Source organism: Lissotriton helveticus, chromosome 1_1 (assembly GCF_964261635.1).
Source record: "Lissotriton helveticus chromosome 1_1, aLisHel1.1, whole genome shotgun sequence".
Taxonomy (NCBI): domain Eukaryota; kingdom Metazoa; phylum Chordata; class Amphibia; order Caudata; family Salamandridae; genus Lissotriton; species Lissotriton helveticus.
Window position 1 is genome coordinate 250,250,640 of NC_136057.1, and position 19,902 is coordinate 250,270,541.

The 19,902-nt window shown below is 40.7% G+C and overlaps 1 protein-coding gene across 1 annotated transcript in view; it reads right to left on the minus strand.

Moving 5' to 3' along the window:
* LOC144761651 (glycine N-phenylacetyltransferase-like) overlaps window positions 1-19,206 on the minus strand; it is a 214,712-nt gene extending 195,506 nt beyond the window's left edge. Inside the window, exons 1-2 of the mRNA XM_078646944.1 lie at window positions 19,129-19,206; window positions 15,828-15,935 (exon numbers count right to left, since the gene is read on the minus strand). Coding sequence (XP_078503070.1) covers window positions 15,828-15,935; window positions 19,129-19,206 — 186 coding nt within the window. The remainder of the gene's footprint in view (window positions 1-15,827; window positions 15,936-19,128) is intronic.
* Window positions 19,207-19,902: the final 696 nt, after the last annotated feature.

A 19,902-nucleotide genomic window follows, 5' to 3' on the forward strand; every position in this document is an offset into this window, starting at 1 on the left:
ATTAAGTCATGGCAAGAAAGAGTGCTCATGTACGTCGTTGAAGCCTGTCCGACTGTACGTGAGTGGAGAAGCGGGAACTGGAAAAAGTTTCCTTATTAAAGCAATTTCATGTTATTTGCAGGAAAGGACAGAGTCATCGCTGTCTTGTGTTGTCACCGCTCCAACTGGACTGGCAGCACATAACATTAAAGGGATTACTTTACATCGTTTACTGATGCTGCCAGTGGAGCATGACAACAAATTAGAATATCACAAGCTATCTGGAGATGCTTGTTGTGAAGTTTCAAGAATCTTGAGGAAAATGAAACTTCTTATCATTGACGAAGTAAGCATGGTTTCCAATGTCATGCTTGCCTTTGTGCATTTGAGAATGCAAGAAGTTCTCAAAACAGAGTATGATGTGTTATTTGGTGGCAAACACATCATTGTTTTCGGAGATCTTCTGCAGCTGACACCAGTGAAAGGGCAACCTGTGTTCAAAATGCTCACGCATGAAGATACCAGGAAGTGCCTAGGGAGCATTGGCAACGTCAATATATGGTTAAACTTCAATTATACTGAACTGCATGAAAATATGCGTCAGGCGAAGGATGAAGTTTAGAAGACTATTCTACAAGATGTTAGAATTGGAAAAGTGACCGAGCATGGGAAAGAAGCTTTACATGCACGATTACTGTCAAATTTATATCCAGAACAAGATGTTGTGCCTGAGAATATTTTTCAGAAAATTACTGAGAAGAAATCTGGAATATGTTTGATGCCAACTCTTGCAGAATGTGCCAAATTCAACAACAAAATGTTGCATTTGGAAAAGCAAGAGATTGTGAAACTGGAAGCTATTGACAGAGTAGAGCATATGGGATCAACAATTATTTTGTCTGAGAATTTGAAAACAAAATTGGATTCATTAGAGAAGACTATATCTAAAACTGCAGGTTTTGAAAAGACTCTGAATGTGTGCTTGAACTGCCGTATAATTTTAAGAAGGAATTTACATGTTGAAAGAGGTCTGGTAAATGGATCAATGGGTAATGTTGTTGATTTTGTAAAATACAGAAATAGAGATGGAATTGAATTTTTAAAAATTAAATTTGATGGCAGTGAGGAAGTACAGCTAATTGGTCGTTGTTCTGCTAGATTTTTGCTTGTAAAAGACTTATATGTTCGCCGTAAGCAGTTTCCTGTTTGCTTGGCATATGCGGTGACAATCCATAAATCGCAAGGTTTAAGTGTAGACAGTGCATTGGTGAATATTGGCAGTTCTGTGTTCAAGGAGGGTATGGCATATGTGGCATTGTCACGAGTTAGAACTTTATCGGGATTGTACTTGATTGAGTGTGATGTCACAAACATTTGTGCGGATCTAGATTGTGTTAAGGAATACAATAGGTTAAGAAGAGAGTATGCGCCACATTTGCCTCAATATCCTTTGTTTGAGAAACGTGTGGTAGGCCGGAAACGAAAAAATGTGACCAATACTGGGGAGGTTGTAGCAAAAAGACGAAAAGTCGATGAACCTGAAATTATAAGCAGAAACAAAAAGGATTCTGTTGAAGATGTTGTTGGTTTTCAATTTGAAAACAGTTCTGGTGTCAACTGCTATGCTAATGTAGTGGTTAATGTTTTGTTTTCTCTAGAAAATGTAAAAGAAGAGATTGTGGTCAATTCTGATCAAAGATTTTGCAGTTTGTTAAATTCTGTGTTAGAGAAATGTAGCACTGATAGAACAAAAATAGAAAGTGTGTCTGAAATTCGAAATCTGTTAGACAGATGTTCAGGCCAAACACAATTCTCTCAAAATATTCAGCAAGATTGTCAGGAGTTTTTAATGTATATGCTTGATGTATTGCATGCTGAAGGTGTAGATGTAGATCACCTGTTTGGGCTTTCTTATCAATGGCAGCATGACTGCGAGAACTGTAGGGTATCAAGTACTACTAGTGTAGACTCAGAAAGATTTATATATTTAACTTTGCCAGACAGTAAATCAGTCTCTTTTAATAAACTAGTAAAAGCAGCTGATCACAACATGGAGTGTAGCCAATGTAAATCTGAAATGATGTCCACATTATTTATACGAACATATGGCCAGTATGTTATTTTAATGTTCCAACGATGTAGGCCTGATGGAACAAAATTGACAACTTTAATTAAAAATTTTGTGGCTTCACAGTTGTCAATATCAGGAAGGACTTTTGTAACTGCAGCAATTATATATCATGACGGTCCTTCAATAACATCAGGACATTACACAGCTTATTTAAAGTCTAGAAATGGCTGGTCATTCTGCAATGATTCTGTTTTAATTTTCAAAACAAAATTGCCGTATGACCTTAAAAACTCTTACCTGGTGTTTTTAAAACCAAAATTTTAGGGAAAGAATCTCGGGATGTGCGCTGAGGAATTTCAAGAAGTTCTAATGGCTCCTACACGATTTGGCCTTGAGGATAAGTGTAGTACAGAGACATAACTTCTTACCATAACACTGGACGTCATGGAGAAATAACTGCACTTTGAATGAATTCAGAAAAACTGTTTCTTTTTATAAGCAAATTTAAGCAGCCAATCAAAACATGGAGTAGAGGGAATGTAAGTCTGCAATGCTGTCTACTGTTTTATATTGCTTTGTGATTAAAAGTGATGTAGAGAATTAAATAATTGTAGTAGTCATAGAGATAGTGTAAGTCTGCTTCATAGTAAGCAGTATCAGTGTCATAGGAAATGTAGAACATGAGTGAGCAAGAAAGGTAAGATATTAGTAATCCAGGATTGTGAAAATGATCTTCAACATTTTAATTCTGAAAGTTGCGGAAATACAACATGACGGGATTGGCTTACAAGAATTCCAAGAGTTATAAATGGCTCTGACACGATTTGGCATTGTGGAAACGTGTGGTAGAGAGCGAGAAGTCATTTATTGTATGTAACATGTTTTTCAAAACGATGGAGGTTTTCTTTCAGAAAGTGGCGGGCTGAAAGTAATAACAGCACAACAGAGTGTAAGCTGTTCATAGGACATCCTTCGACGTCATGGAAAGTAAGTTAACTTTAAGGAGTTCTGAATTCTGATTTGTTATGTTGTATGGGTTTTTTAAACACAATCATTTTGATTGTGTTTTTTTTTCCCCGCTGTTATATGATGAATACCTTCAAGTCACTGTTTTTAGTGAAATTTGATACATTCTGAGAACAGCAAAAATAAACCATTTAACATGTATAATTAATTCTGTACTGTTTGAATTTATGATGTACATGTAGAACTGTGTAGGAGGCATGGAGAAGGTGAGGCTTCTGTAAGTGTCAAAGTTGTTGCATACAGTGCTCATATTCTACGTAGTCTTTCATATGATAGACTACATTTCCACAATGAGATACCTAAGCAAAGGAAACACAGGTGACATGATTGTGGAATGAGCAAACAAAATTGCACGTTTTTCAATTATATTACCTGTGTTTCCTAACATTACACATCACATTGTGTAGATGAGGTTTAGGCCTGTTCCTGGAGACAGAGGAGGTCTGACATTTGTTCAAGAGTGCAGTGGACATGACACACTTGGTTGGTAGGCCTGCACATGTATTTTCTCCTCTGTATTCTTCCACAAACCTAAATTTCATCTGCAACTCTGAGTAGGACTTACCTGAAACAAATCTGTGAATAGGTTACAGCTTATCGGCATCTTGAAACAATGATTTAAAATGTTAGGGTCAGATTTATGATGGCCGTGCGCCTCTTTTGCTCCGCTGTGGGTCACTTTTGTGTAAAAGATGCACCATGTTGCAAGATAGGTTTCAGTTCATCTCCAGCAAGATACCATCAGTTTGAAATGTATATAATTAGCACTGTGTAGGGGGCATGCAGAAGCTGAAGCTTTTGTAAGTGTCAAAGTTGATGCATGCAGTGCTGCACTTCTGGGTACTGTTTAATATGCTGCACTACATCTGCACTATGAGATACCTAAGCCTAGGCAACACAGATGATGTGATTGTGAAATGAGGAAAAGAAACTCCACATTTTTCAATTACATCACCTGTGTTTCCTAAGTTTACGAATGACATTGTGCAGATGAAGTTTAGGTCTGTCCACGGACACAGAAGAGGTCTGGCCTTTGTTCAAGAGTGAAGTGGACATGACTTACTTCATTGGTAGGCCTTCACATGTATTATCTCCTCTGTATTCTTCAACAAGCATAAATTTGATATGCAATCCTGAGTAGGCCTCACCTTAAACAAACCTCTGGAGAGGCCACACCTTATCGTCATCCTGAATCAATCATTTCAAATGTTAGGGACAGATTTATGATAGGTGTATGCCTCTTTTGCGACACTGTGCGTCACTTTTGTGATGCAGCGGCGGTGCAAAAGATTTGCTATGAGGCGACAAAATTACAAATTGATGCATCTAGGCAGATGTGTCATGCTGTAAAAAACCCGATGCAGCAGTGATGCAAAAGATGCACCATGTTGCAAGACAGGCCTGACTTCATCTCCAACAAGATAAGAAGCTAAGTCTTCTGTAAGTGTCAAAGTTGTTGAAAAACTGTTTGTCCTTCAATCTTTTCCCTTGTCTTTTCTAATTTTTAAATACATGTTTTAATATTTTTCAAATGTTTGTTCTCTCTTTCACAGATTGAAAGTATAAAAACAAAAAGTGAGTAAGTTAACGACAATTATAAGGTAAATGTTTTGTACTCTTTTCGTTACATTTCTATCACATTCACCTACTAGTAGTTCGACAGCTTCATTTCTTTAACCCTCAGTTTCCTGCCTTTACTACTTCCCTCATTCCTTTCTCTATTACCTACTTACTCTACTCCTTCCACTCCTTTTCTCAGTCCCTCTCTTCTCATAGTTCCTCACTCTTGTTCACTCACTCCGTCTCTATTACTCTTAGTGTCTTTGACTGATCACTCTTTCACTACTTGTTCATTATGCTTCTTCTGTGTAGTTGAAGCACACTAAGGGGCATATTATGAACACAGCCAATAAAATTATTGCTGTTTTTATTGGCAGAAAACTGTTGCAAAAGTGGTTTTAGCGGCAGTTTTCCGCCGCAAAAGCTGCTTTAGCGACACATTTCTGCCGATAAAAGCTGCAAAACTTTTATTGCCTATGTTGATGATATGGCTCTATGTTATTTACATTTCTTTGCTGTTTCAATTAATCTTTTTCTGTTATTTTTTCTTTTCTGTTTTCTATTTTTTCTCTCTGTTATTCCACATGTTTTAATCTGATTTTGAACATTCACTCACATTCTCCAAGAAACTCTTCTTTGTTATTATTCTACTCTCTTTTTTTTCTTTCACTTCCTTATCTATTTTGTTTTTCACAATTATACCCTCTTCCATCTTTTCTTCGGTAAATAGATCTATTAAACAGTATCTCTGGTTTACTCCCTATAGCTGTCTTTCTTTTAACATTACTCTCTGTTTACTTCCCTTATACTTACTCTTCTTTTTTTTTTTTTTTTTTTTTTTTTGGGTTCGCTCCCGGTTCGCGAACCGGGAAGCGAACGGGGAAGCGAACTAAAAGAAATAGAGCTTGCCAGAGTGCTAAACATTCTAGCAATTTTTTTTGAAAGGGGAGGTAGTTCTGAAAAGAACTTTTTTTTAATGTTTTTGTTGTTTTATATTTTTTTTTATTTTTTGAACATTTTTTGTTTTTTTTGTATTTTTTGAACAGTTTTATGTTTTTTTTTGTTTTTGATGGAGGGGAAACAACAAAAAACAGGCATTGAAAAGGGCTCAACAGGAGCAAAAAAAAAAATTACTGTCTGGGGCGGTTAGGGCAATTGTGATTTACATAAGCTAGGTTGATTAACGTAATGCTCATGTTACCACATGACAGCAATGCACCGCAATACATGCAGGTAAATTTCATATGAGCAAAGTTCTCCTGTATGTTTGGCACGGTTTCCCGTGCCTCTGCTCCTGTCAACGATATCAGTGATGTTGACCTGGCCACAGGAGTTGTTGTTGGGTTATCTTGCATGTCACGTATCTCTGCGTGGCTGTAGTTCAATGGATGCCACCTGGTCATGTGACGATGCATTGTATAGTTACCGAAGCTATACTTTTTATCAGTGCCTCTAGATAACCGGTCTTTGCAAATGAGGCAGGTGACATACCTAGCATTTACTTTCTTCTGCCCTCGAGGAAGTGAAAAAAACTGCCAAATAAAGCTGGCTTTCCGACGGGAAACCCGGGGCACCTCTTGTAAGAACTGTGGACCTTCTGTCTCCTCTTCCTCTAGTTCATCCTCTTCCTCCTCTGTGTTGCTGAGGAACTGGGGAGGTGGTCCTCTCTTCCCATGAGGAGGTGGAGGTGGTGGTGGGGGTGCACCAGCTGAAGCAACTAATGAAGCCATTGCTCAACTATCAAAAATGGTCTTCCTCTCACAAAGATGAAAGTCAGAGTGAGGAAAGAAGGAGGGGTTTTCATCATTTGGGAAAAACAATAGTTCTAAACCAATGAAAAGTGTTATTTTTAGGTCACCTGACCTAGCCTTACATCATTATGAAACCAAAAGTGAAATGAACCAATTAAAAGTTTTATTAACAAGTCACATGACCTCTTACGCTTAAGTTACGCGCTGCGGAACGCGCCCCGGATCGCTTCCGGGTCGCTGCGCTTCGCGCCTCGGTTCGCGCTCCGGAGCACTTCCGGGTGCGCTAACGCGGCGCGTCATAAGACGCATTACGCGGCAACGCGATACGTCGCGGTTTCGCAACGCGCCGCGGATCGCTTCCGGGGAGCTGCGCTTCGCGTCTCAGTTCGCGTACCGGAGCACTTCCGGGTGCGCTAACGCGGCGCATCATAAGACGCATTACGCGACAACGTGATACGTCGCACTTCCGCGACGCGTCACGATGTTCATTTCTAACGCGGCAGTTGCGCTAACGGAACGTTTACCGGTTCGCGGACTGGGTCGCGGCATCAAGATGAGCTAACGGGAAGCTTCGCGAACCGGGAGCGAACAAAAAAAAATTAAAATTTTTTTTTTTATTAATAAACATATAAAATATATTTTTGGATTTAAAGAAGAATACATTTTACAGCTACAGATATTAGCTTTTAAAAAACCAATGAAATTCACTGAAAAAACCATAGGTTATAGACCATATATAGTTAGGAATTAGCATTTACAAAACCTTGAAAATTCACTGAAAAAACCATAGGTTATAGACCATATATAGTTAGGAATTAGCATTTAAAAAACCTTATTTTACTCACACAAAACCATTGAAATTCCATATATAGTTAGTTGTACTAACTATATATCGCGCACCCGCAATCCACTGCTGATGATGTCACATATTACATCATTCATGACATGGTCAGTGACATCACTGATGACAGCACTGATGACATCTCAAATGACATCACTGATGACATCACTGATGACATCTCAAATGACATCACTGATGGCATCACTGATGACTACATCCAGTGACTGTATAATTCTGTAAAGTTAAAATATGTCTTACATATTGAAGAATGAGTGGATGTATAAGTGTTTTGATGAAGGATTTAGTAGGGGCATGACTGACTGTATGAGTGACTGATTAAATGTGTCTCACTGAGTGCATGGGTTAGTGACTAAACTGTCTTAATGTGTGCATCATTATGTCTGTTGTTCTGTAAACTGCTGCATGTGTTGATCAGTAGCTATATGATTAACTATATGGGTTATTGATTGGTTGCCCAATCATTTGTATGGGAGACTGAGTGTGTGTGTGGGTGGCTGGGAGGTGTATGACTCTCTGCATAGATGTGTGAGCAGTTGATTGACTAGATGTATGGGTTCAAAAGTGCATGTGGAAACAGCTGTATGGGCAGTTGACTGTGTGCATGAGTGTATTGGTGAGTGAATGGATATCTCAGTGCTACATGTTAAAGTAAGTACATATGTAAAATACAGTACATGTGAGAGTTGACATATATAAATAACTGTGCATAAGAGCCAGTGAATGTGTGAGTGGCTGTATGGATCATTGTGAACTTGTATCCAGGATTGTATAAGTGAGTAAATATGTTTTAGTATATGTTTGAATAAGTAAGGTGTGTATAACTGTATAGTTGAGGAAATGGAGGTGTGATTGATTCTTTGCATGACTGACTAAGTGTCTGAGTAACTCCATGGATGAGTGACAGTCTATGAGTGTCTGTTTACACTGAGTGTATCTAAGGTTATATTAGAGTCTGAAGAGGTTCATCGTATTATCACATGAATGATGTCATCAATGATGTGATCAGTAATGTCAAATGAGATGTCATCAGTGATGTCATCAGTGATGTAATTTGAGATGTCATCAGTGATGTCATTTGAGATGTCATCAGTGATGTCATCAGTGATGTCATTTGAGATGTCATCAGTGATGTCATCAGTGATGTCATTTGAGATGTCATCAGTGATGTCATCAGTGATGTCATTTGAGATGTCATCAGTGATGTCATCAGTGATGTCACTGACCATGTCATGAATGATGTAATATGTGACATCATCAGCAGTGGATTGCGGGTGCGCGATATATAGTTAGTACAACTAACTATATATGGAATTTCAATGGTTTTGTGTGAGTAAAATAAGGTTTTTTAAATGCTAATTCCTAACTATATATGGTCTATAACCTATGGTTTTTTCAGTGAATATATATATATATAAATGATATTTTGTACAATTATATTTTTGACATGCATATTTTATTTTCAACATTTTGTACCTGCCATTTTAATAATAGGTTGTCGATATTTTTGACATCGATATTTAAAAAACTCAATATCGTGGTATGTGTGAACCTATGACAGTCACTCTATCAAGTATGTATCAGTCAATGATTAGTCTTGTGCAAAGATCACCACACGTGTATCCACATAATTACATGTATTTTCAGGAAAATTACAGGTAATTACTCATGAAGCAAAATTGGCATTTGGGGTTATATGTTAGTTTCAAGTGCATCCTTGTAGAGCCAATACAAACAGTATAAAAACTCAAGTTCCATAAACAACAGCAACTCACATTCTGCTTATTCTGCTTATTCGTGTTGTTCAGTGCACTGGTGATAATGTTGTGCTGCCCGTAAAATTACATGATGTGGGGTAATAGCATAATTTAGGGAATTTTGCATAACAAGCATAACAAAAAATGATGTCAGCAAACTGAAGCTTTCAAGAGGCTTATCTATGACCCTGAATGAATTATTGTGGTAACACTTTGGGGCTGATTAAGATGGTGGTGCACCCACCACCGACAGGCAGTCAGTGGCGTGTTCACTGGCATCGTGAGGCAATTTCTATTCCACCATTGCGGTCTGAAAGTCCAACCACCACACATCTGACAGGCTCCTTGAGCCCGACGGTCCTGCGGAAGCCTCCTAATCCCAGAAAGGGGGGTTATGGACATTGGAGTCCCATTATGGGCCCCTTCACACTGGACCCTTTTGTTTGGGGGTGAGGAGGGCATCTATGGTGCCCCCTACATTTCCATGCACCATGTGGCCGGCACGGCACGGTGCCTGCCATGTAGTGCAGGGACATATAATAAATGCCATTTTGCCATTGTGGTGGGGAACTGCAGCCAACAGCCATGGTGGTAGTCATATCATAATTCCCCAAGTGGGACCACTGCCTTGAAGGCGGGCAGTCCCACTCTCCGAGACGATGGTGGGCACACTGAAGCCAGTCTGCCATCATAATCAGCCCCTTAATCATTATTCTCTACACCCACATGGCTAAAGGCCATATTCAATAATGTATGATGATTACCGGGGTTCAAATAGTTTTGAAATGGCTTCTTCAGAAGCAGGTTAAAAAATGTTATGTCTGTCTTAACAGTGCCTTGTTGCCAGATCTTATGTGATCAATAGAAAAAGAGCTTTCATCATTATTGCTGAGCCCGGAGTTAAATCTCCATCCACATTTTGCTTTGCTTGAGTACAAGATTTGATTGGGCAAAAGCTGTGTACTTTCACTGGATAAGGAGTCTGGGTGTAGCATTTTACCTTGTTGAAAGCCTGGATTCTCAAAGATTACTATAGTAGACATGGTTTGGGTGTTGATAATGTGATAATCCTTTTTGTTCCCTCCTAGGAGGGATCGTATTTAGCTGTGCCACATTATACAGATTATTAGCAAACACTATCAACCGGGAGGCATCCCAATGGTGAGTCTAGCTAATGGTTTGGCTTACTGTGACTACTCAAAAATCCTGGTCTTCAGCTTCTTGTAGAATTGAAAACTTGTGGAGGGGCTCTTATGTGTAGTGTGGGTTAGTTCATGCTTTAGGACTGATCTACCACCAGATCTTGCTTTCCGCATGAGTAGGTTGTGTGCAAGTAGGAGTCTGGTTGAGCAGAGGTGTCTTGAAGGTTTATGAAAGCAGATGCAAACGTTGAGTTATGTTGGGCCAGTGTTATGTAGAGTGTTGAAAGTGTGGGTGAGAAATATGAATTGTGCTCATTTGTGTATGCTGGCTGCTGAGTTCTGAATGGCTTTCAGCCTTCAGGTGAGTTTTTTGTTGTTGCCAGCATATAATTTTTCCTCGAGTCTAGCTTGTTTGTGATGAGGGAGTGCATAACGGTTTTCCAGCTGCTGACTGGGGACCATTTGAATATCATCCTCAGCATCTTCAGGGTATGAAAGCCAGTGACAGTGCTGTCTTGGATGGTCATGCTGAGTTATTTGTCGATATGGCGCTTATTTGCATTGATGGAGTGAGTGGGTGTTGATTCCAGCTTTGTTGGCCTCTTTTTGGAATCTCACAATGAAGTGCTCTTCCAGATGTTCATGAATTCAGTCTTGTTGGTGTTCATCCAGTGGGTGTTTTCAGTGATGTGGCCATTGACTTAATCTGCAGTGTCTAGTTGGAGAGGGTTATGCTGAGCTGTGTGTCATCGGTACAAAAGGGGGTGGTGATGGACGGAGCATCTGAATTAATCAAACACTCACACCCAGTCAAAAGATCTGGGTTTAATCCATCACCGTTCTTTAGCCCACTCTGCCACCCCAGTTCTGACATGGCTATATGCAAATCAGTCTGACCCTGTGCCTCATGGGAACAGTCCAGCCCGAACTGCCAAGCCATGTCTTTCCTGGACCGGAAACAAGCTTCCGAGGACCGGTTTCTGGCATTCCAGCCGTCTTCAGCCCGGCTTGCTTGAATCCAGTGGCAAAGTGAGCAAGGGACTCACGTCTGAGCATACCCTGCCACACTTATGGTGGCCAAAAGCGGTACAAAAGGGGGTGGTGATGGACGGAGCATCTGAATTAATCAAACACTCACACCCAGTAAAAAGATCTGGGTTTAATCCATCACCGTTCTTTAGCCCACTCTGCCACCCCAGTTCTGACATGGCTATATGCAAATCAGTCTGACCCTGTGCCTCATGGGAACAGTCCAGCCCGAACTGCCAAGTTATGTCTTCCCTGGACCGGAAACAAGCTTCCGAGGACCGGTTTCTGGCATTCCAGCCGTCTTCAGCCCGGCTTGCTTGAATCCAGTGGCAAAGTGAGCAAGGGACTCACGTCTGAGCATACCCTGCCACACTTATGGCGGCCAAAAGCGGTACAAAAGGGGGTGGTGATGGACGGAGCATCTGAATTAATCAAACACTCACACCCAGTCAAAATATCTGGGTTTAATCCATCACCATTCTTTAGCCCACTCTGCCAGCCCAGTTCTGACATGGCTATATGCAAATCAGTCTGACCCTGTGCCTCATTGGAACAGTCCAGCCCGAACTGTCAAGCCATGTCTTCCCTGGACCGGAAACAAGCTTCCGAGGACCGGTTTCTGGCATTCCAGCAGTCTTCAGCCCGGCTTTCTTGAATCCAGTGGCAAAGTGAGCAAGGGACTCACGTCTGCGCATACCCTGCCACACTTATGGCGGCCAAAAGCGGTACAAAAGGGGGTGGTGATGGACGGAGCATCTGAATTAATCAAACACTCACACCCAGTCAAAATATCTGGGTTTAATCCATCACCGTTCTTTAGCCCACTCTGCCACCCCAGTTCTGACATGGCTATATGCAAATCAGTCTGACCCTGTGCCTCATTGGAACAGTCCAGCCCGAATTGTCAAGCCATGTCTTCCCTGGACCGGAAACAAGCTTCCGAGGACCGGTTTCTGGCATTCCAGCCGTCTTCAGCCCGGCTTTCTTGAATCCAGTGGCAAAGTGAGCAAGGGACTCACGTCTGCGCATACCCTGCCACACTTATGGCGGCCAAAAGCGGTACAAAAGGGGGTGGTGATGGACGGAGCATCTGAATTAATGAAACACTCACACCCAGTCAAAAGATCTGGGTTTAATCCATCACCGTTCTTTAGCCCACTCTGCCACCCCATTTCTGACATGGCTATATGCAAATCAGTCTGACCCTGTGCCTCATGGGAACAGTCCAGCCCGAACTGCCAAGCCATGTCTTCCCTGGACCGGAAACAAGCTTCCGAGGACCGGTTTCTGGTTTTTCTTTGTTCGCCCTAAGTTGGCAGGGTATGCTCAGACGTGAGTCCCTTGCTCACTTTGCCACTGGAGTCAAGCAAGCCCGGCTGAAGACGGCTGTAATGCCAGAAACCGGTCCTGGGAAGCTTGATTCCGGTCCAGGGAAGACATGGCTTGGCAGTTCGAACTGGACTGTTCCCATGAGGCACAGGGTCAGACTGATTTGCATATGGCCATGTCTGAACTGAGGTGGCGGAGTGAGCAAAAGAACGGTGATGGATTAAACCCAGATCAGTTGACTGGGGGTGAGTGTTTGTATTGTCAACGCTCCGTCCATCACCACCTTTGGTTTTTCTTTGTTCGCCCTAAGTTGGCAGGGTATGCTCAGACGTGAGTCCCTTGCTCACTTTGCCACTGCAGTCAAGCAAGCCCGGCTGAAGACGGCTGTAATGCCAGAAACCGGTCCTGGGAAGCTTGATTCCGGTCCAGGGAAGACATGGATTGGCAGTTCGGGCTGGACTGTTCCCATGAGGCACAGGGTCAGACTGATTTGCATATGGCCATGTCTGAACTGGGGTGGCGGAGTGAGCTAAAGAACGGTGATGGACTAAACCCAGATCAGTTGACTGGGGGTGAGTGTTTGTATTGTCAACGCTCTGTCCATCACCACCTTTGGTTTTTCTTTGTTCGCCCTAAGTTGGCAGGGTATGCTCAGACGTGAGTCCCTTGCTCACTTTGCCACTGGAGTCAAGCCAGCCCGGCTGAAGACGGCTGTAATGCCAGAAACCGGTCCTGGGAAGCTTGATTCCGGTCCAGGGAAGACATGGCTTGGCAGTTCGGGCTGGACTGTTCCCATGAGGCACAGGGTCAGACTGATTTGCATATGGCCATGTCTGAACTGGGGTGGCGGAGTGAGCTAAAGAACGGTGATGGATTAAACCCAGATCAGTTGACTGGGGGTGAGTGTTTGTATTGTCAACGCTCCATCCATCACCACCTTTGGTTTTTCTTTGTTCGACCTAAGTTGGCAGGGTATGCTCAGACGTGAGTCCCTTGCTCACTTTGCCACTGGAGTCACGCAAGCCCGGCTGAAGACGGCTGTAATGCCAGAAACCGGTCCTGGGAAGCTTGATTCCGGTCCAGGGAAGACATGGCTTGGCAGTTCGGGCTGGACTGTTCCCATGAGGCACAGGGTCAGACTAATTTGCATATGGCCATGTCTGAACTGGGGTGGCGGAGTGAGCTAAAGAACGGTGATGGATTAAACCCAGATCAGTTGACTAGGGTGAGTGTTTGTATTGTCAACGCACGTCCATCACCACCTTTGGTTGAGCTGTGTGTCATCAGCATAGGAGAGGATGTTAGAGGAAACAAAATGGGTGTGAGCGTGGAGCTGATGGCTTGCAGTCCTCTGGAGGAGGCGTGTGTTGACAAAATATTAAGTTTTAAATATTGAGATACAGAAATATAGGAACTAAATATTGTGATACAGAAAAATTGTAATATCTTTTCTATGTTGTTAATTTATCTGATATATTAATTTTATATGTTAAATATTGTCAGTATAATTGCTGAAAATATCTTTAAATATAGTGTGTAATTTTAAGTGATTTTTATTGTTCGATTCAATTGTTAATAGTAATTTATACTGTTGAAGCCGGTTGCTGGGTCATTAATTAATTTAATAATCATTATTTAATTGATTATTCATTATGTTAATTGTGCATTTATATATTAGGCACAGTTTGCTGGGTTTGTAGGGGTGCATGTGGGAAGTTGATTCACAATTGATCAATACATCATTATTAATGTATTATTAATGAATTAACTGATTGGTAATTATGGAAATTGTGTAATAATTATATTTTTCAAGTTATATTAGGTGCAAGTTGTTGGGTTTGTAAGGTTATAGGATGGAAAGTTAATTAAGTAATAAATATTTAAAACATCCTTATCAATGTATTATGAACCAATAATGTCTTAGTAATAATGTAAATTGTATAATTACTATATTTTTCAGTTATATATTATGTGCAGGATGTTTTGTTTGTAGGGACATATTGTGAGAAGGTATTTAAGTAATAAATACATATTAATTATTTTTTTCTTGAATGAATGAATACAATTTTTGATTTAATAAATCATTATTTCATTTTTTATCAATCCTGTACATTGTTTAATTGTTTTATTAATTGTTACATCTATAATTTTCTTATAAGAGTTTTATATTTCTGGTGAACTAATAGGGTTATTAAAATATGTGATGTGTTTTGAAGTGAAGTACTTTCTGTACTGCTGTACAGTCTTGAGTTCACCACTTTCCCTATTGTTGCATAGACTGGAGTGGGAATAGTCAATTTAACCCGTCCGAAGTCTAATGCTTTCCCTACTGTCGCATAGACTGGAGTTGGAGCAGTAAATTAACGCCTCAGAATTATAACACTTTCACTACTGTTGGATAGACTGGAGTGGTAATAGTAAACAATAATTTTGGGGGGTAATTTCTGAACTTACCATTATAAGTATAGGGAAACAATATTTTTGTAATCACATTTTTGACACAATATTTCTGTATTCTGCATACTGGTGTGATTGATATTCTGTCTGTGATCCGGAGGTGTGGTGTGAGCAGAATATGATCGGTCCCCTGAGTGAATTGACCTCATGGGATGGTGAGATCAGGCTATGTGGTTAGCACTGGTTCTTTAAAAAAAAATCTTAAGGCATTTGGCAAAGTCTATCATGTCCCATTGCAGGTTGAAGTTGCTGTAAATGGCAGCAATTTTGTTGCTGAAAAATTGAGATTGTTGCATATCCTGCGAGAAGCAGATTGAGTTGGTGGCAATCCGTGATAAGGTTAAATCCCACAGACAGGGAGAGAATTATTTGCTTCTGTTGGTGCTGACATCAATATGGTAAGGTATTTTGGGCCCGATTCACAGAATGAACTTAAGACTCAATCCTAAACTTACTACTATAAGACTCAATCCTGAACTTACTACTTTTGGTATTCACAGAAGTTAGGATGTTGTCTTAAATCTGTCTTAAGTCTGTTATTAAGTATGTCTTAAGTTTGTCTTAAGACAAACTTAAGACAAAATCGTAACTTCTGTGAATACCAAAAGTAGTAAGTTCATTCTGTGAATGCCAAAAGTAGTAAGTGCATTCTGTGAATACCGAAATAGTAGTAAGTTTAGGATTGAATCTTAAGTTCATTCTGTGAATCGGGCCCTGAGTTCCCTACAAAATAGGGACAATTCCAAACTCTTAACTGACTATGAAAAGCTCTCCAGCTCCGAGAGTGCCTAATCATATTAAATAATTGTTGAAAACAGTAATAGGTACTGCAAGCCTGCCCATAACAAGCTCAATAATTTTGCTCACCATTGGTCGTTTCTTGCAAATTACAGTTTTAAATTCAGGCCAGGAATCCACTAGAACCTCCATATTTAAAGGATTTCCACGGTTTATGAAGAACACCGAACCATAGACCTGGGATTAAGAGAAAAGTGTTAAATAAAACAGACTGCACCTGGAGGTTTTCCCATAGACATTGGAGGAATAGAAATACAAAAATCAAAATAAATATTTGCATGTGATCATATTCCTGAAAATTAGTTCACACCTAATCCTATGCACTGGGAGCAGAGAGGACATTGCACAATTTCACAACAAATGCACGGACTCCAGTACAGCCATAAACTTATTGCACTTGAGATGGCACATAATTGAAAGTTGGACTGGCTGTTTGAAGCCATTGGTCTGCCTTTAACTATGCAGGTGAAAATGCAGACTGCATTTGTAGGGTAACAGAGAGCCAACTGCAGGTGGCTTCAGTGAGTGACTGCATCTGCTTGTGGGAGATGCCTGGGGTGTGCCTGGGACCCAGGTTCTCCCCTTTAGATGGATGTCCAGAGGGGGCACACTGACTGTGTGCCACCTCCATGTGGCACACAGCTAGTGTGCCTTCTGATAGCTCCTCTGCCTCTGTGCTTATCTCTTTGTATACAGCACATGTGTGTCTCTGTGCCTGTGTCTAAGACAGCACTGGGGCAAAGTGTTTCCTCATTTACATGTAACAACGCCACAATGCAAATGATGGGACACCCCCTTAAGATCCTGTTGGCATGGTCTGAATTACAGAAGGCATCACACAAGGGGTCTGCAGCCCCTTTAAAATCAGTCTGCCACAGGAATGCAGAAAGCCCTTTGCGCCTCCATGCCCTGGAACTATGGGGCCAAATCAGATTCCAGTCGGAAGCACTCCGAAGGATGTTGGGAGGCCTTCCGACTGCATCGGAGTGTGCCAGCCGGATTCCTTTCTGACCGAGCCATTCCGATGGGCTCTCTCGGAATGGAATCTGACTCGGATTTCCGGATGGCTTCCGACAGATGCCCCCCAGGAGGGACCCCATGGGTGTGAGGCCACCAAATGGCAGCCTGGGGGCACTCCTGTTGCCCCCTGTTGATTGCTGCTCCCGGTGGCAGGCATCTTGGGGTGCCGGGCACAGGGTGCAGGGATGAACTGCACCCCTGCCTTAAACAATGCATGCATGCATTCCGCTCGGAATGCATGCTTCCATTGTGAAGCATACGAATTGCATACGAATTGCGTACTTGCAGGGCCGTAACTGACGACAGCAGGTCGGTCGGTTACGGCTCCTGACCGATGTCGGACGGACCTGAGTCCATCCGACATCGGAATCAGCCCCTTAATGTGTGATGCTCCATGTATACTTTGGTATTAAGTAAGTGGCAGCAAATGCTTGACTAGCTCCTTTTGTAATCCATATCATGCCAGTGATACATGTGTGCCAGCGCTAATTCAAAGTTGCATTCCCTCATTGCATGGAGCATGGTCATTGTGTCTGTGCTGAGTTACAAATGCAGGAATAGAGACAAAGGAACACTGCCTATATGCCACATTGAGGGGGCGTACAGTGGGCCCGATTCACAGAACTAACTTAAGACAAAATCCTAAACTTACTATCATTTTCGTATTCACAGAAGGCACTTACTCATTTTGGTATTCACAGAAGACACTTACTCATTTCGGTATTCACAGAAGTTAGTAGTCCTAACTTTAGGACTCCTAAATGCCTTCTGTGAATACCAAAAGTCTTAAAGTTAGGATTTTTCTCAGTTTAGTAGTAGTAAAGTTAGGACTCCTAACTTTAGGACTCCTAAATGCCTTCTGTGAATACAGAAAGTCTTAAAATTAGGATTTTTCTCAATTTAGAAGTAGTAAAGTTAGGACTCCTAACTTTAGGACTCCTAAATGCCTTCTGTGAATACAGAAAGTCTTAAAATTAGGATTTTTCTCCCTTTAGTAGTAGTAAAGTTGAGAACAATCCTAATTTTAAGACTTTCGGTATTCACAGAAGGTATTAGGGAGTCCTAAAGTTAGGAGTCCTAAATTTACTACTTCTAAGTTGAGAAAAATCCTAATTTTAAGACTTTCGTTATTCACAGAAGGCCTTTAGGAGTCCTAAAGTTAGGACTCCTAACTTTACTACTATTAAATTGGGAAAAATCCTAATTTTAAGACTTTCGGTATTCACAGAAGACCTTTAGGAGTCCTAAAGTTAGGACTACTAACTTCTGTGAATACCGAAATGAGTGAGTGTCTTCTGTGAATACCAAAATGAGTAAGTGCCTTCTGTGAATACCAAAATTATAGTAAGTTTAGGATTTTGTCTTAAGTTAGTTCTGTGAATCGGGCCCAGTGAGTGGGGCCTTCCCCTTCTGCCGACCACCAATTGAAAGTGGGGAAGGCAGTCACATGCACCTCCAAGTAATGCATAAGGTCCATCAGATTTAATTCACTGACAAAAAAATATAACCATGTAGTAGATGTTTCTCTGCTGTAAATGTACATGCAAATGACCTTTTTTTAACATTAGAATGGTGTTGCTATACAAGAAAAGGACCTTATGCGATACATAAATATGAAACTGATTTACTGATAACCTACTTCAGTGTCTACAATGTGTCTACATACATCCAAAGGTAATATACATTTCTGCTGCTATATATGTCTCTACGTCTCTACTTTATACTAAATCTGATTTTATCTTCATTCTCTAAGCAGTATATCTCAATTATTTCATCCATCAAACCTCATTTCATGAAGTCTAATTAGAAATGCCAGTTATTCCTTATAAAATCCCGAGGCACTGAACTTTCTACCACTCATTTCAGTTGCAGTGACTTCAAGAATGACTTTAAGAGAAAGTGAAGAGGGAAGTATTTCTTTGCTATCCACTTCTTATTCTTTCTTTAGACCATCAGCAGGTAAAATAGAGTGTTTTGAGAGGCCAAGAATGGGAAAATCGATTAACTGTATCTCCTCATTAGGGGTGTAAAGTCATAGAAGTCACTCCTGTTAATCCATTGTATTTGAGTGTATCAAATCAATACCTCCTCTCTTGAATGTGTCACTTATTTAGGGTATGCCATCTACTCCTGAATCTCCTGTAGAGCCTCTATGAGCATGGTTTCAGCTTGTTGTTTTTTCTACAAGACATTATTTCCCTTTTTATCAGCTCAGACTTCTTTACATCTGCCTAAAATCTTCTTCATGGTCTCCTTGCAGTCTACTAGCTCTTATCTGTTACTTTACTCGACTAGTCAGTACTGGTTACATAGTAAAGCAGAAAAAAGAATGAATCATTTCTTGTCTTACCCTCATAGACTCAGGAAAACTTGGTGCAAGAAGGTCCTCTAGCTTCTTTCGATCCTCAGAGCACTCTAAAGCTAGCATCTTGTATCTGAAAAAAAGAGAATACAGATCACTGCAGACCAAAGTAAATAAGTGATATTTAGTAGTGAAATAAAAATTCCTACGTTTTAACTAAGAACATTATTTGCATATCTATTTTACTTTCCGGGGTTTTATTTGCTTTCACATAAAATATTTTTAAATATCTTTTGTTACATTCATTTTGTAAATCTTTAACAGTATTTATCTCAATAATTAAACTGAATTTTAAGTTGTTTAATTTTTTTATGTATGAATTATGATTTTGTTCTATATGATTTTAGTAAAAAAATGTTTTTATACATTATTGTTACTATAGATAAAACTGTTTCCATAAATGATTTACATTGGAATATAATTATTAAATGTAACTCTTTCTGGGCCTGTGGGAATGCCAAACCCATGGTGAGACTGCCCCGTGAACTTTTTCCTGGTCTCGCAGGTGGTCCTACATTGGTCTTAAAGAGGCGGTCTGTCAGGCCTAACAGGCAGACCTCCGCTCCTAGAATGCCAACTGCATCTTCCCGTATGGTATGGCATATATGCCACAGCATGCAGGGTGGGTTGCAAATTACTAGATATGCTTCCCGAAAGCAGAGGTTGCCATTCCACCACCCCTTTCAATTGTGTTTTAACTACCATGAAAAGGGTATTGAAATGACAACTCAGATATGCTCGGTGCTGGAGGCTGTTACACCA